Source organism: Zalophus californianus, chromosome 5 (genome assembly GCF_009762305.2).
Source record: "Zalophus californianus isolate mZalCal1 chromosome 5, mZalCal1.pri.v2, whole genome shotgun sequence".
NCBI classification, from domain to species: domain Eukaryota; kingdom Metazoa; phylum Chordata; class Mammalia; order Carnivora; family Otariidae; genus Zalophus; species Zalophus californianus.
In genome coordinates this window covers 128944634-128962007 of record NC_045599.1, presented here as the reverse complement: position 1 = coordinate 128962007, position 17374 = coordinate 128944634, and the positions used below count along the sequence as shown (strand labels likewise).

The following is a 17374-nucleotide window of genomic DNA, read 5'->3' as shown; positions in this document are numbered from 1 at the left end:
GCTAGGGCACAGGCGAGGGTGAAGTGAATGCTCCAACATTTACTCCTATTGAAAGAAAAGCCACCCCTGTAGCTTCAGGGGATATATTCCTAGTTATCCTTTTGAATGAATTTCATAACATTGCCATTATCACAAAGAGAATAATACAAAAAAGTTGGTATTGTACAAATGTCAAAACATCCATTTCGATATTATACAAAATGGAAAGACTGACACAAAACAATAAAATAAATATGGCACCCGAATTGTATGAAATGACTCTCCTGAGCTATTAATCAATCCATGTGAAGTTGCCATTTTTGGAGATCAAAGGTTGTCAAATACTGGCAAGTTCATATGTTTCAACGTAAAACTTTCTCCCTTTAATGCGTAGCTAGCGCAATGCAAATAGATCTGAGGAAGGAAGTGGAAAAGGGAACGCAAATTTAAATTTATAGCTGGTTAGCTTAACTCTGAGCCTAGCTGGGAAGGAGGCCTCGGTTAAATAGAAACAAGAGCAGATACCCTCAGTTAAATACTGCAATGACAACCTGGACCCCCTTCTGCTTGGGGTGTAGGGCCTTGGCTTTAGCATTGCTGGAGGTCGAGACTGCATTCGAGGACAGATGGGGATTTTTGTCAAGACCATTTTCCCAAATGGATCAGCTGCAGAGGATGGAAGACTTAAAGAAGGTAGGAGAAAGCCTCTCAGTGGTTCTCAGTGGTGGTGAGCTCTGATTACATCAGAATCTGCCCCATTGCAAGATGTGAAACCAGTGGCACAGCAGCCAAGGGCCATGGTCTTGGGGGTCAAGTAGACCTGAGCTGAATCCAACACTTACTACATCATGACCTTGGACAGTTGATGTAACCTGAGCTTCACTTTCCTCAGTTTGTAAACTTGGAATATTAATACCTATCTTGAGGTGTCATTGTGGGCATTAAATGAGATGTGTGGAATGATTTGATATTTTTTATTTAGGTCTTTAAATGTCTGTCTTGTCCCCTTGGTCCTTGATCATGTTCCTTACCTTGAAAATTCCTGAGAGTTTACAGGCCATTCTTGCCTCAGGGCTGAGTACATACACACCTTTTATATTCTCCACAGCACCTGCCATTTTGCCATGCATAAACATACTAAATGAGTGCTTTTTTTCCTCCCAGCTTTATTGAGATGTAATTGATCCATAACATTGTGTAAGTTGAAGGCGTACAACATGATGGTTTGACATACACATATATTGCAAAATGAGCAGCACATTGATTTGGCTAACACCCTCATCACATCATATAATGACTATGTATGATGGGGGGAGGTGAGAACATTTAAGATCTACTCCCTTAGAAATTTTCAGCTGGACAGAACAGTATTGCTAACTATAGTCACCATGCTGGACATTAGATCCTATTCGTGAGCCCTGATTTTTTTCCTGCCTTATTAACACATTTCCTTCATGAAATGACTAAATCACACTATTTGTAGTTACCTTCAGAAATGCTGTGACTGGTCAGTTCAATTGACTCAATTGGCTGTAGGTACTGTTATGTTCTGCTGGCTTATTTTTTTAACTGATAAGAGTCCACTGGAGGCTCTTTTTTCTAGGCAGAGCTACCCTAGGAGCCTACATGCTAATGATAAGATGTGACCAGGCTTATTTTGAGGACAGAATATTTCTCTCTCTTAGAGGAAGGATTAACTCCCAGGTGATATTTGTATCTAGTTTCAGAACAATGTGAAATTCTAACAGCATTTTTATAATGGATGTGCCATGTGCTCATTTGATTGAAATTCATCCTGCAATACTGGTAAAATGGGGGGAAATGGAGGAAAAAGCAGTAGTTAGTAAAGGATAATAGCACTTGAGTCTCCTAAATACTTGTTTTTTCATACGTGTTCAATTACAATAAAGGTAAATCATTGGAATGGATTTTCAACGTGTTGAATGATCTTTTAAAAATCTTGTATAAAGATTTTTAAGAGCATGAGCAATCATTTCCTATGTGGAAGCAAACCAAAAACCTCACCTAGTTAGGTGATTATTTTTAAACAGGTCATTTCACTCCTTTTACAACTTCTGTAATTGCATTAGAGAGAAGGCACATAACAAATGCATGGGGTCCTGCTACATTTTCAAACTCATCTACTGGATTCCTTTAGTGGAATACACAGTGTGCTCCTGGGATTAGCTGTCCATGAGAGGTGAAAAGCTGTGTTCTGATGCTGATTTGCACTTTGTTATAGGTAAGGGAAGTCCCCCTTTTGTCCTGAACTGCTGTACGAAGTTCATCTGTTCTTCTCTCGGGGGCCCCTTTGTCGTGTTTTTGATGAACTGTTATTCCAAAACACAGACCATGTTACAAGAGTTTAAACCAAAAACAAACTCTTACAGGTCAACGGGATGTCCAAGCTGGAAAAATGACCTGACTCTACCTTCTTGGGCTTGAAGATGAGGATGAGTCCAGGATAGTTTGGGAGAAAGAGAGAGAGAGAGAAAATGAATGAGAGAGCAACTTGGTATTAGCCCACAATAATCTCTTAGATAGAAGCACGTAGTGATTGACCAGGTTCATGACTGAGAACCTGGAACAGCATCAAGAAGACCAGGGATCTAGACTATTTCTGGAGGCAGGGCTGCCATTCTTAAACAGTATCTCAAAAGTTTTTGTCTCTGTTATTAAAACAGTTTTCTACAACCCATGATGATTCTCCAAGCTCAAAAATCTTGTCTTTCTACAAATACAGAAGTGGATTTCTCACATGTTGTATATGTTCTTGCTTTATTGCCAGTGGCCTTAAGTTCTTAAACACTGTGTGGAAAGACTTGGGACTCATTATTGCATTTTGATCTCTAAACGTAGGACTCCTATTAATCAAACTTGGCAATGGCTGAAGAATAAGGTCTTGATACGTCCCCTAGTTGTTTTCATTAAAGATGGAGATACAGAAATACTGCGAAAGAATATGCATTGTTATTAGTTGTCCCATTTTGTGAAATTCCTGGGAGCTAAGTTAATGAAAGCACACTGGAACAATAAAAATCATTTTATAGACTTGTGAATCAGGTACCATATGCTATCCTCTTCTAAAGCACAATGTTAATGTAATTCTCCTATTTGGTCACTAGGGGATGAAATCCTTGATGTAAATGGAATACCAATAAAGGGCTTGACGTTCCAAGAAGCCATTCATACCTTTAAGGTAACAACATTCGTATTTATCTCTTTTGTCTTCTTTAGTTTTTTTCCTTTATTTCCTTCTGGTTTGGGTTTGAGTTTTTTTTTTTTCCCCACCCTTCGATCTAGGAACAGTCTGAATGTTTTTGCCCTTCTGTCCTCTTGGTTTTTCAGCAAATCCGGAGTGGATTATTTGTCTTAACGGTACGCACAAAGTTACTGAGCCCAAGCCTCACGCCCTGCTCAACACCCACACACGTGAGCAGATCCAGCTCCCCAAACTTCAACACCAGTGGGGGCAGCTCAGCGGCAGGCTCTGATGAAGGCAGCTCTTCGTCCCTGGGTCGGAAGGCCCCTGGGCCCAAGGACAGGGTTGTCATGGAAGTAACACTCAACAAAGGTGATACCAGCTCTTCCTCACTTTCACTGCATTCTCTCGAGTAACAATTTGTAATCTGTTCTTAGGATAACCTTTTATATTTTTTCTATAAATTGTTCCTTTGGAACAATCCGCTGCCAACAATGTATGGTAGTTCTCTAAATGGACAGTGGGATCAAAAGTAGAGATTTTAGTCATTTTACTAAAGTGAAAAGAAGTTAGCACTAGCACAAAAAGTCTTTTAAGCTCTCCCCAGATGAATCACTGTGTGTCAGAAACGCATGTTAAAAAAAAAAAGAAAGAAAAATCACAGACTGGCTTAATTCTAGGGCTAATATAAAATTTTAAAGAACAGGGCGCCTGGGTGGCTCAGTCATTGAGCGTCTGCCTTTGGCTCAGGTCATGATCCCAGGGTCCTGGGATCGAGCCCCGCATCAGGCTCCCTGCTCGGCGGGAAGCCTGCTTCTCCCTCTCCCACTCCCCCTGCTATGTTCCGTCTCTCACTGTCTCTGTCAAACAAATAAATAAAATATTAAAAAAAAAATACAGGGGCGCCTGGGTGGCTCAGTCGGTTAAGCGACTGCCTTCGGCTCAGGTCATGATCCCGGAGTCCCGGGATCGAGTCCCACATCGGGCTCCCTGCTCGGCGGGGAGTCTGCTTCTCCCTCTGACCCTTCCCCCTCTCATGTGCTCACTCTCTCTCTCATTCTCGCTCTCTCAAGTAAATAAATAAATAAAATCTTTAAAAAAAAATACAGTCAACAACTAAAAGTTGTGGGTCTTCACCAAATCTTACTGCTTTTCGTCTTTCTTTCCTTTTTCTCTACCCCTACTACAGAAATATGATGAGCAGTTAAATAACCAAGAGATTAATTGCTAAAAAAGGCAAGTGAAAGAAAACTTAAAGCTGTGTATCCAGAATAAAAAATACTGGGGCCCCTGGCTGGCCCAGTCAGTGGAGCACATGACTCTTGATCTCAGGGTTGTGAGTTGCAGCCCCACATTGAGTGCAGAGATTACTTATTCTTAAAAAAAAAAAAAAAAAGATATACATACGTATATATATATAATTACTTTGACTCTGCCTATTTCCAGAAACAGACTTGAGGAGGCTCTTTAGACTAAGCAGAGAGCGGACCACTGAATAATTCACAGCCCATAGTTAGCCTAGTCTGCTGTGAACTCATTTCATTTACAGAATATGATGATGTTGACAAAGGAAAGCAGGATTTCCATTCTGAGTCTGGTCACAAATAAATGGTTATTGGTCTGAATATACCTTAATGCAGCTTCAGATCACTTATACTTTTTTTTTTTTTAATTTTATTTTCTTTGACTGATGCCTCTCACAGAGCCAAGAGTTGGATTAGGCATCGGTGCCTGCTGCCTGGCTCTGGAGAACAGCCCTCCAGGGATCTACATCCACAGCCTGGCCCCAGGCTCAGTGGCCAAGATGGAGAGCAATCTGAGGTTTGTTGTAAACCCGATCATATAGGCTTCTCGCGCGTTCATGAATGAATGAATGAATGAATGAATATGTAAGGTATCCTGCCCCTATTACATCCTTGTGTGAAATCCTAAACTTTTGTATTATTGGCAGTAATGTAGCCCAGGTTACAATTGATAGCATTTCCTGAAAGGGGAAAAGCTAATCTAATTGAAATTGGGTTGAAGTAGAGAACTCTGCATCTTGGCTTGCCTACTTTGATCTATTTGGACTCAGAAGCTCAGTTTCAGAAACTTGACAAAATACAATTCTGTACAGGTATCTATGATTATCTAAGTATTTTCTTTCATGTTTATATTCATTTATGTAAAATTCATATGTGATGCTAGGAACTGCTCCTAACAGCTCATAATCGCTGGATACCAAAGAGTCCTGAAAGCCTGCCCTTCACCAGGAGGCCTTTATGATTAAGTATGATCTCTTGAGTCTTTCCTGTTGTTTCATTCCTTTTTGAGTGATGTTGTCTAGATGCTTATTGTCTGAAATCACTGTGCGTCTGATTTCTCCGTCCGGCTAGTTGATTGGTAGCATGGGTGTTCTGTTTATAAAGAGACGTCTAGATGTTCCATTCGGAGTGACTGCAATGGGCCTGTGCCCACCTAAACTTCACAAGAAGTACACACATTGCACAAAGCACCCTGTGCAAACAGTATCACCTTTCTCCCCTGTAAGCTTCCAAGTCCTTGAGCAGTTGAGGAATTGTCAAAATGATATTCCTTAAGGTTGCCATTTTGGGGCCCTGTCAATAGATTATATTATGTTTTTAGTTAATCATCAGAGTGAATTTCCATACAAAAAAAATTTTTTAGCAAATCATCCAAAGTACATTAAAGAAAATATACTTTTAGAACCCCTGGAAAAAAAATCCTTTAATGACATCCCAAGATGATGTTTCTTTCTTGAATGGTTCCATATGTCTGGAGCCTGCCAAATGAACATTCTTCAAACCCCACATAAAGAGTCTTTGTTCTTTCATAGTGAGTTCTCTGCCTATAATTTCAAGTCAAAATGGGCATCTTGTCCCCAATTTCTCATTTGTTCAAATTTGAAACGGTTTTACAAACTCTTGGGTAACCTTTGAGCTTCAGGTATTTCTTCCTCAAATTATATGACAATAATCATTTCAAGATGGTAGGAAAAAAAATGATGGTGGTCAAGGGGCTATCTTGGGATGATCAAAAGGTAGACAGACCTGAGTTCAACAGTGTGTGACATCAGGGTGAGCTCTCTGAGCCTGGGGCCTTATCTAAATAATAGGAATAATAATACCTGTTCAAAGTATTGCTATGTACAGTGCTTTGTTTATATGAATGTGTTGCTTTTTTACCCATATGCAAAGACAAAAGGATGTCATTTGCTTGTTTAAGGTATTCAGAAGAGATTTCATATTATAAACCTCTCCCAGAAGGAGGTCTTATAAAAAGCTAACTGTTACCACAGAGTATTGGTCATTTGTCCTCCCTAGCCGCGGAGATCAAATCCTGGAAGTGAACTCGGTCAACGTCCGCCATGCTGCTTTAAGCAAGGTCCATACCATCCTGAGCAAATGCCCCCCAGGACCCGTTCGCCTTGTCATCGGCCGGCACCCTAACCCAAAGGTGAAGTATTTCATATTGTTCTGAGTATGGGAAGATGGCATGGCTATTTGTCCTGAAGCAGTGAGACATGTGTTCCTATGATGATGCACGCTCTTTGGTGAGACAGTTTACCCAGCTGGGCATGGGAATCATCAGTTTGTGGTCACACGGTGACCAAGGTAACCGATACACATGGGAAACAAATCACTATCTGGACGTCTTTGTCTTCACACTCTTAGAAATTTTATTAGAAAATTTTGACATTGTTATTGGTGACATTGTTATTGGTATAAAATGTGGTAGAAGATAAGAGTGCTCGGTTCTGAGTAAGTCCCAGCTGGTTGTTTGATCTCTGGTGAGATATTTAACCTTTTTTGGGTTTCTGCATCAAGAAAATCTGAGAGAGGTGGACTAAATGGTCCCTCTAGGCCATCCTCAACCTGAGCAGAATACTTCTGTAATTAAGGCTTAAGAGCCCACTAATTTTTTTTTCAGCATCAATATCACATTGTGGAATTTGCAGATAATCATAGCCCCTGTATCCTTGGCCTTTGCTGGTATTTGGTTGTGTCTTTTCTATACTTAAGCAGTTGTTTCGAATTTTTTTAGGTTAACCAGAAGCCACTTCAGCAAATTAGATTCTACTGCGTTGAGCACTATTTTTTTGTTGTTGTTGTTTCGAGTACTTGATGTAAAAATCTTTTTAAATTAGCTTGTCTCTAATATTGCAATCAGGTTGTATTTTTACAAAATTTAACCTTTTCCTTCCAACAACTCAAAATGCTCCTTAAGAACATTAGCCCTTTTTGTGCCTGTCCTATGACCACCTCCTCTGTATCATTTATACTATTATGTCCTAAATGGGCCCAGGCTGCTCTGCTTATTGGACTTGTATGCCATTTTGAGAGTAAGAAGTCTGTGCGGAGAGACCTCGTGGGTCCTCCCATGCCTGAGATTTCTTTCGTGTGTTAATTTTATGGCATCACTTTTAGTGTCTTAGTGGGGTCTGTTGTACTGGTTCTCCACAGTGCTTGGTCGACAATTGCCATTAGACTGATTCAAAGTCAAATCCGCTACTGTTTTTTTCCCCAGATTGTCTTCTCTTGTCTACATGCATTCTCATATATGTCTTAAATAAAAACTTCTTGAATATCATTCATATAAAACCAAGTATGCTTCTTTTTCCATTTTTTCTCTTGTCACTTCCTATTTTTCCTCCTTTCTATTTTGTGGTCCTAACACTTTCCCTTACAGCCTCTTCTCGTCTTCCTGCTGTCTCCCATGGCTCTCTTGGGGTCATTTTTAACAGCATTTTGCCTCATACTCACAGCTAGAGTGGTCTTGGCTCCTTCCTCCAGGGTCGTCCCTTGGATTCCATCACCTGCATGGCCATACCCTCTTCCCCCTTCCCCCTTCCCCCTTCCCTTTTCCCTTTTCCAAAGCAGTCCAATAAGCTTGGGCTGACCTAGCACGTCCCTCAGCAACATTATAAAAAAATCAGTTCTCAGTGATTTGCAGTCATTGGCTTCAGGCATGTCTGACTTCAAAATCCATTCCAACATAGCACAGGTCACGATTTGTTTGGAGGTCTGCTTCAACTCAGCCCAAAAGCATCTGCCCAATTTGCCAATACAATCAAACATCAAAATGGCGTTTCCGTGCAAAGCATAATAATCCTGATGGACTGGTGGTCTGCGAGCCTGTTGAATACAGGTTGATTCATGTTTCTAGCCACAGTAAAATGGTCGTCACGATGGCATTGGAGATAAATCCCGCAAAACCAGATTTCAGTATTTGTTTGACTAGATTTCACATTTCTTCCTAGGTAAACATGGTGTTCTTAGTTGTAACATCATACTATATTTTTCTTTTGGTCAAGATTCCACTTTATGTTTAATGTATTTTTATACCACTCACCCCAGCATTTCATGCCAATAGTACATTTTGGTACTGAATGTATGTGCTTCCTTAGTTTTCATGTTGTTCCAGTAGAAATACCACAAGGATTTTCTTTTCTTCTGTTTCCCATAATGACTGGAGCAGTGGCTGCCCAACTGGGATATTCAAACCCTCCAGGTCTAGACAAGCTAAGATTTGGACTTGCCAGAAGAAGGTCAGAGGGGTCCATTTTTAACTGGTACTGGGGCTCTCAGCATGAATAGAATTATCCAGGAAATCCTTCACTTGTTTCAAACCCCAGCCATTTTTTTCCCACTCAGAAAAGCAGTTGCAAATATTGAAAGTCTAATGTCAAGAAAAATTGGCAACCGCTGTCTAAGGTGATGTTTTTCCCTGACTCATTTATACAAAATTACTCTTTGCTTTATGAAGTATGTGTGTGTATTCACATGTATATGCCTGTGTGCATACATTTATTTAATGTATAAATACATTTATTTCCTGTGAAGCCTGCTAGGAAGTATTACAAAAACATGTGATCATGATTTATCTGTTAGGTTAAAATGTAATGCTGAATCCTGCATAGCTTTATTTACTTATGAGGACAAATTGCTATGCTTATCCAAATATTATTTATGCTAAATGTTATTTTACTACACAAAATTACCATTCTAACTTTACAGTATTCTTACCTTTAAAAAAGAAATTCTATGCAAGTTATGTAATTGTCTTTTAAAATATCTCATAATTCAGCGTATGTCAGGCTTTAAAAAATTCTTTTCCATGAATAATGACAGTTATGGATAACAACTGATGGTGGAAAAAAATCCATGAATCTACCATGATACCAGTAAATATAGAAAGAAAAGAAGAGTTATGAAATGACTGTTTTGAAAAGTTCATTGTAAAAATTGATCCAAGTAAAAATCATCAATGATGCTAAAACTATTGAGTAAAAATATACTGGGGAGCAGGATATTGATGTTGTCTCAAGCTGTCTCCTCATAGATCACTCACTGATGACCCCCCCCCAAAAAAAATCCAGTGGAGAAATCTGATGAACTCCATCCTAACCACATGGTCAAAGTTGTCACCAGCCGTGAAACATGAAACACTGACCCTGAGTGCCTCTCTAAAGCATGAGGAGGAAACAGTTTTTGTAGTTTTTCTGCCAAAAAAAAATGCATAACCTAAATCTTAGCATGAAGAAACTATCACACAAATCCTAATTGGGGGTTTGATTGGCCTGGGTTTCTTCCAAAATATCAATATTGTGACAAAGAAAGGCTCAGCAATGTTCTGGATTAAAGGAGTCTAAAAAGACATGACAATTAGACCCTGAATTGAATTCTGGATTGCCAAAAATGAAATTTCTATGAAGCATTACTATGCAAAGGTGTTGGCTGGTGACCATCTACTAAGATCCACAAGGTAAGGAGCTCGCACCAGAATGCAAGTCAGTTACCTCATGATGTACACCACTCAGTTCAGTGCACACAACAGTCCCCAGGAGGACACTGTTGGTGAAAGAAACTGAGTGTTGATAAGCGTTCTGGAGGGAAGACCTATCTCCTCGCAAGCTGGCATCAAATTTCCTATGAACTACTTCTGTCTACAGACACACTTGGAATAGTGTTTCTGAAGGATAGTATTAGGACAGTTAGCTAAATTGGAATATGAAATGTAAATTAGACAGTCGTTTGTGTCAATGTTAAGTTTCCTAGAATGATAAAAAAAAAAAAGTTTCCTAGCATGATAATAGTACCAGGGTTATTGAAGAGAATGTCCTTGTTTTGAGGAGATACATGCTAAAATATTTCTGGGTGAATGTTCATGATGTCTGCAACTAACTTCCAAATGGTTTAGTAAAAAGTGAAGCAGTGTGTGTGTGTGTGTGTGTGTTGTGTGTTAAGAAAGAGCATGAGTGGGGAGCCTGGATGGCTGTCAGTCAGTTAAGCCTCCGACTCCTGGTTTCGGCTCGGGTCATGATCTCGCGGTTGTGGGATCGATCCCTGCATTGGGCTCCATGCTCAGATTCTCTCTCCCTCGCTCTCTGCTTTTCCCCCTGCTCATGTGGTTTCTCTCTCCCTCCCTCCCTCCCTCTCTCTCTCTCTCTGTCAAATAAATACATACATACATACATAAATAAGATCTTAAAAAAAGAGCATGAGTGTAAATATGGCAGAATATTTAAAAACAACAACAGTGAAGAGTATACTCCTCTTGTGCTACTTTTACAAGCTTTATGTAGGTTTGCAATTGTTTAAATAAAATCTAGGAAGAAAAGAAATAGAAGTGAGTGTTCTAGAGAGAGGCAGGTATCAGCCGTGTGGTTGGTAACTATAGCACCTGGGCGCGTTAATGACTTTGGGAACCATTCGAAGGTCTTGTTTTGAACATATTGTTGGAAGCGATCAGCTAACCCAGCTGTCCTTATATGCCCTGAGTTATTGCTTCCAAGGACAGTCATAATCTTTGGCGCTGTGATGTCCCTCTTTATCTGCACTCAACCTCTGACTCAGGTCCTAGCTACTTTTATTGGGGGAAAATAAAGAAAGAAAACCATCTCATTTGTGCTTTCTGCTGAAAATCAGGTTTCCGAGCAGGAAATGGACGCGGTGATCGCACGCAGCACTTATCAGGAGAGCAAAGAGGCCAGCTCAGGTACTATAATTGCACGTCTTCGTCCAGCATTGAGTAGAGCTTTCCAGGAAGCTCCCCCAGGGGGCCCTGCCCCATGCCGTGATATTAGAGTCTTCGTCATTATCAGGTTTGGCAGAAGTCATTGTCAAAGAGATCCCGTGCTTGTTCCTAGCTGCTACTTTTGATTTCTGCTGTTATTTAATGTGCTTTATTAAAGCACATACACTATGAGATAATTTACAAACATGAGTTAACAGCATTTCATTTGTTTATGTACAATTCATCTGAAATGGCCTAGGTAAAAAGTAATACCAAAATATCAGTTGTTTGGTAGACACAGTGTGTTCTCCGTTCCAAAGCCTGGGGTTTCTTTACATGAACTAAAGGTTTCCACCCAGTATGGCAGCCTTACTTCAATAATAAGTAGATATTTTTTTTAAGTTTCAACTGAAAAAGAGTAATAGTAGAAGCTCCCCAAATCATGATTTCCCCCTTTTCTTAAGTGGGAAAGTTCAGGCAGCGAAGGATTGAGATAGTAAGAATTTCCTATGAATTTCAAATTGGAAACATTGCATCAAGTTTTAAAAGTAATGTTTCCAGTAGAATGGAAATCCAAAGGGACTCTGCAAACATGTCTCAACTCAAGATATTACTGATGTCAAGACTGATGTCGGGAGAAAAAGAAACAGACGTGAGTTACTGGTTGTCAGAGGAAAAGGAAGGCACAGGATTTTTTGGCAGCCATGGAATACCCTCATTATTTGCATCCATAATTAATATATTTAAAGTAGGCCCAGCCATAATGGGCTCTTTATTTGGCCAGGCCCTTCTCCTGACCTGCCTGCAAGCTGCCCTTTCATAATCCCGGCATATGCCCACGATCATTTACAAAAGATTTTATTAAGCTATGAACCTCATGTGCAAGCTCTTTTTGCTCATGGCATATAATTTAAAGTTTCAATGCCAAATCTTTTCATCCTTCTACTAAAAACCAAAATAGGTATTCAACCCTCCCCCGAGTTCCTTCAGGAGTTTCTTGAGTGGTGTTTCTTTGTTCATTGATCCTTCGATCCATTCAGCTAATATCACTGAATACTTCCTAGATCCAGGTGCAATGCTGAGCACTGTGGGGTCAGATCAGTGAGGGTCTCAGCCTTATAAATAGTTGAGGAAGGGAAATGAGGGGCATCCACTTATAATTAAATTATACTGTGTGTATGAAAATTGGTGTATGGGTAGTATAAAATACTTTTAAGATTCCGAAGAAGTTACCTCCAACTGGGATTATCATGGAGGTGGTAACATCCAAGTTAGGGCTTGAAGCATGAGCAGAACCTTGGGAGGTGGGGTGGAGTAGGGATCGGGTACCCAGGTCGAGTGCATGCATGTCTACACCTATACGCGTGGCCCATCAGTGTAAGTCAAGCAAAGAGGGGTTAATATGTTTGGCTCCTTCTTTTGTGGTTAAGAATGTGAACCTATTTGTAAGGATGTGTGCTTTGCTCTTTTGACATTATGGTGAATTTTCTCTCCAACAGGTACCCCCTTGAAGAGTCCCTCTCTTGCAAAAAAGGTGAGTCAAGGCATACTCTGCCTCACTCAGCTGGCCCATGAACCAATTCCTGGGGCTCATAAGTCAAACCTGAGGGCCCAGCCCATATCTTTGTCCAGGAGTCATTTTAGCCACTTTACAGACTACGGCAACAATGCTAATTTGAGAACAAAAATGTGTGTTTCTTTTATTAAATACTCATCTAAGAAAAGAATAGAGCACCAAAATAAAAGAACTGAGCTTCAGTTTAAAAACAGTGTTCAAACTGCTCCACAATAAAGGGGTCTCCGGTTGGTTTTCGGGGGACCTGTGACTTTAAGGAGACTGGAATGTTTCCCAGCTGGTGATTCCTCAGTCCCAGTGGATCTGAGCACAGGATTCAGACCCCCCTCTTTTCTGTTCCATCACTAGGCCGAACCAGTGGCTTGGAATGTCATTCCATTTTCCTATCTCTTCCCCCCAGTGGTTTTCTTGGGATGGTTGATAAATCGCTGCTGTGGCTTTTCTGGTCATTGCTAAACATTTGGCCAAAAAAAAAAAAAAAAAATCTCTTAAAAACCTTGTCTGGCAGCAACCATTGCCATTTTCATCAGTTGTCTAATTTAGCCATCCTAGAGTCGATGGAAGTGGGTGTCTACTCTCACCAGTGTTTCAAATGACCGTGGATGAGAACGAAGTGTTCTTGGAAAGTCAGGAGTTACTGTTTCGGATAACCGGCCTCTGGCGCGCCTCCCCCATCAGCCCGCACCGTCTTCTCCAACAGGACGCCCTGATTTCTGAACCCGAAGCCTCCCAGGACTTTGCCCACGGTGTCCCAGGCTCCCTGTCAGACCTTGTGGTGGCCGGCTCCGAGGACGATGACCCCCCAGGCAGCGGCTGCAGCACCTCTGAGGACAGTGGCCCGCCAGCCAGCACCTCTAGTAAACCACGCCTGTTTTCTTTCTTTCTTTTTTTTTTTTTTAAGGTTTTATTTATTTATTTGACAGAGAGAGAGAAGCGAGAGAGGGAACACAAGCAGGGGGAGCAGGAGAGGGAGAAGCAGGCTCCCCGCGGAGCAGGGAGCCCAATGAGGGGCTCGATCCCAGGACCCCGGGATCATGACCTGAGCCGAAGGCAGATGCTTAACGACTGAGTCACCCAGGCACCCCAACAACGCCTGTTTTCTGACTCGGGCCCCGTTGGCTTACATAGCAGGGCGGTATAATGTGAATAGGGACCTGGAAGTCGCGCCTTTGGTCGAGTAGAAGCCATCTTTGTACCCTGACTAAATTCCAAACTTACTTTTGGAAAATGCAGCCCCCCACTGCTGACTGGCCCCTTGGTTCTGGGGTGAAGGGTCTGAGTGCATGTTCTGTATCCTGGGTGTTGGAGGTGGCTAACCTGGACAGTGTTTAGATGCGGTTTACCTACCATCGTCTTGAAATTTATGGCATGAAATCAGGGTGGCAAGCTAACAGCTTTCTGTTTTAGGGGATTCCCAGTGAAATTCTAGGTCCCTTCCCTCACCAGGCCCTAACTGACTCCTTTTTAGAAGGCAGCTGAGTGAAGGATTCAGCACTCATAAGAGACCGATGTTATCAAACAGTTGTTTACAAATCTCCTTGATCACGCTGTCACTATAATATGAGAGAATGAGCTGACGTGAACCATACTGATTCCTCGGGCTTCTGCTGCTGTGGTCTGCTTTTTTTCCCCCTTTGTTCTTTTTTTTACTTCTAATGTCTGCCCAAGAACATCCCTGTCTTAGGACAGGGAGACCTGACCACTCCGGCTCTCATTTGGAACAGCGGACAAGCATACTCTTGTCTCCGACAGCAGCATTTCTGTCACATGGTGGAAGCCCATGTACTTTTCTGTACATTCAGCAAGCTGTGAAGGGTCTGCTGGGCAGCACGGGCCTTCCCTCCTCGCTGCTTGGAACTCGTATCGATAATAATCTCAGGCTTCCCTGTACCATGCTCTAGGAGCTTCTATGCCCCCCACCCCCGTCTCCGCAAATGAAGGAAGGGCCTCATGTGATAAGAAGGTTCCAGCATGCGGGGCTGGTTGCTCTCCGGGCATCGTCCCAAAGAGGACTTCCCAGCAACAGCATGTAGTCTGAACCCCAGCAGTGGTGGCAGGCATCCTGGGCGTAGAATTAAACATTTCTGCCTCTAGGAAGCATACATGTTTAGGCTAAACAGTCCAGAGGTTGAAGTAAAAAAAAAAAAAAAAGAAAGAAAGAAAGAAATTTAAGTAAACAAAAAGGGAGGCCAGTAGGAAAAGGAGAACGAGAAGCCACTGTCCACCGGGTGCAAATCCCAAGAAGCCGTGTCCCTAAAGCCCGGTGGTCAGCGGCCAGAGGATGAATGGCTGGCAGTTGTGGGGATGCTCCTGTGTAATGGGGGGGGGGGGTGCAAAACCAGGCCGGCCGGGAAACCCTGTTTCATTTGGCCGTTTCTTTCCCTATCCCCACCAGCTCACAAGAAGCCAGGAAAACCCAGGGCCAACAGCCTCGTGACGCTAGGAAGCCAGCGGGCCTCTGGGCTCCTCCACAAGCAGGTGACGGTTGCCAGACAAGCCAGTCTCCCTGGGAGCCCGCAGCTCCTCCGGACCCCGCTCCTCCGCCAGAGGAGGGTGGGGTGCTACGACACCGACGATGCCACCGACGAGGGAGAGTTTGACGGGGAAGGGGACTGCATTTCCCTCCCGGGGTCCCTCCCCGGTCCCAGCAGGCCTCTGGCAGAGGATGACTCGCGGCACGTCTTGATGACCTCTTTCAAGGTCAGGGGTGTCAACAGCGGGGGGGCACAGCCCCAGAAAACCATGGTCAGCAAGGCCTCCTCAGTGCCTCTCCTCGGCAGCTCACGGGACTCAGAGGAGAGTGTCCCAGAGGGTGTGGGGGACACTCCTCCCCATGCAGCCAACCTGCTGGCCTCTGCAGTAGCCCCCAAGGGTGGCCCTGGCTGCCCGGGGAGGAAGGAACTATCAGGATCGAGGAGTTCGCCCAAACTGGAATACAAAGCCGACACAGGCAGCCAGAGTCTGGGGAACACAGACACCCCCAGGTCTGCCCAGCAGAAGAATGACAGCCTGGGGTCCAGGCACAAACCAGTGGCCAGGGTCAGCCCACATCACAGAAGGCCCGAGGCTGATGCCAGGCCCAGCAACTCAGCGACAGTACACCTGACTGATGGAGCCGACGACCCATGTGTCCAGGCCACTTCCGTCAAAGAGACCAGGACTGGTGTTCATCCAGGGGGCACTGTGGAGAAGGTAACCGATTTCCTCTTCGTAACCTGGGACCTGAGTCCCTACTGTGTGAGTGAGGATGAGGTGTGTGAGAAAGCAGGGGGTAACCTGCCGGAAGGGGGTAATGGTTGGAGGCTTCTGTTTCAGCAGTCGTTCACTGCCATCCACGGGCTGCTCGGGAGCCTGTCTGTGTGTCAGCAGGTGGGTGGGGGACCGTGCCCAGGGAGCGGGTCATCGATCATCCTGCCGTAAGATGAAATCGCTCTCTTACCCGGACACGGGGCCATGGCGGATGAGCAAAGGGCAGCAGGAGGCTGATGAAGAGCACTGGGTCTGCTCCACTCATGAGCTGGGTGACCATTGAGGCAAGTTATCGACCCCGATCATCTCTCAGAGCTGGACTGACCATCAAACACAGCTTAACAGTGATTCCCTCCAGCTCATGAGGTTCTGAGCGACCCTCATTTTTTCAGGCTTTCTACGGTCATTATGTGTAATCAAAGCTACTCATACCCTTGTGAGAATCACGTGAAATAACAGGCATGCTAGAAACTGATCACACACTGGGGCGCCTGGCTGGCTCAGTCAGTGGAGCATGTGACTCTCAATCTCGGGGTTGTAAGTTCGAGCCCCATGCTGGGTGTAGAGATTACTTAAAAATAAAATCTTAAACGAAAAAAAAGAAATTTGTAACACACCACTTTAGAGGCAATTAAATATTATTTATGTTACAAATTGGTTACACATACGCTAGAATGACCCAGAATTGTCAAATTGCTCGTTTTTAATCAGTATACCCGCGCTTAAGCAAGGAGAGAGTAAGAGAAACTAATGTTGTTTACGATCTCAACATAAATAGTTTCTCTCTGAGGTGACTGTAAGGCCATATTTATAAAGATGCATGTTCAAGTGGTTTATACAAACATACATGTAAACAGACCCAGAAAATATGAAGTCATAAAAACGATATTAGGCAGAAGGGATTTTTGTTAACTGTATAGAAAAAGAAACAACTTCATCCTCCTAAAAAATGTTATTACTTCCAACTAGCATATGTTTGTTTTTTTAAGATTTTATTTATTTATTTGAGAGAGAGAGAGAGGGAGAGCACAAGCGGGGGCGGGGGGTGGGCAGAGGGAGAAGCAGATTCCCCACTGAGCAGGGAGCCCAACACAGGGGCTCAATCCCAGGACCCTGGGACCATGACCTGAGCTAAAGGCAGAGGTTAACCAACTGAGCTACCCAGGGCCCCCTAGCATATGTGTTTTAATATGCAATGTTCAGCTAATAGGTTAAACCCCTTCTTTCAAAAAGTATCCTCAGCCAGTTTTGGATAACTATATAAACCAGGGGTGTTATTCATAATAATATATTCATACCCATATAGAGCTTTTGTTATTGTAAATGAGTATTCCCAATAAGAATTTTGAGAA

At 42.9% G+C, this 17374-nt stretch overlaps 1 protein-coding gene across 10 annotated transcripts in view; it reads left to right on the top strand.

Annotated features, from left to right (window-relative positions):
• PDZD2 (PDZ domain containing 2) overlaps positions 1-17374 on the top strand; it is a 343304-nt gene that overhangs the window by 304998 nt on the left and 20932 nt on the right. For all 10 annotated transcript variants that reach the window (XM_027604791.2, XM_027604788.2, XM_027604789.2 and 7 more), the window contains 9 exons: positions 558-672; positions 3105-3178; positions 3328-3553; positions 4885-5002; positions 6505-6637; positions 11110-11179; positions 12697-12731; positions 13474-13630; positions 15169-15965. In XM_027604791.2, the coding sequence (XP_027460592.2) occupies positions 558-672; positions 3105-3178; positions 3328-3553; positions 4885-5002; positions 6505-6637; positions 11110-11179; positions 12697-12731; positions 13474-13630; positions 15169-15965 (1725 nt within the window). The remainder of the gene's footprint in view (positions 1-557; positions 673-3104; positions 3179-3327; positions 3554-4884; positions 5003-6504; positions 6638-11109; positions 11180-12696; positions 12732-13473; positions 13631-15168; positions 15966-17374) is intronic.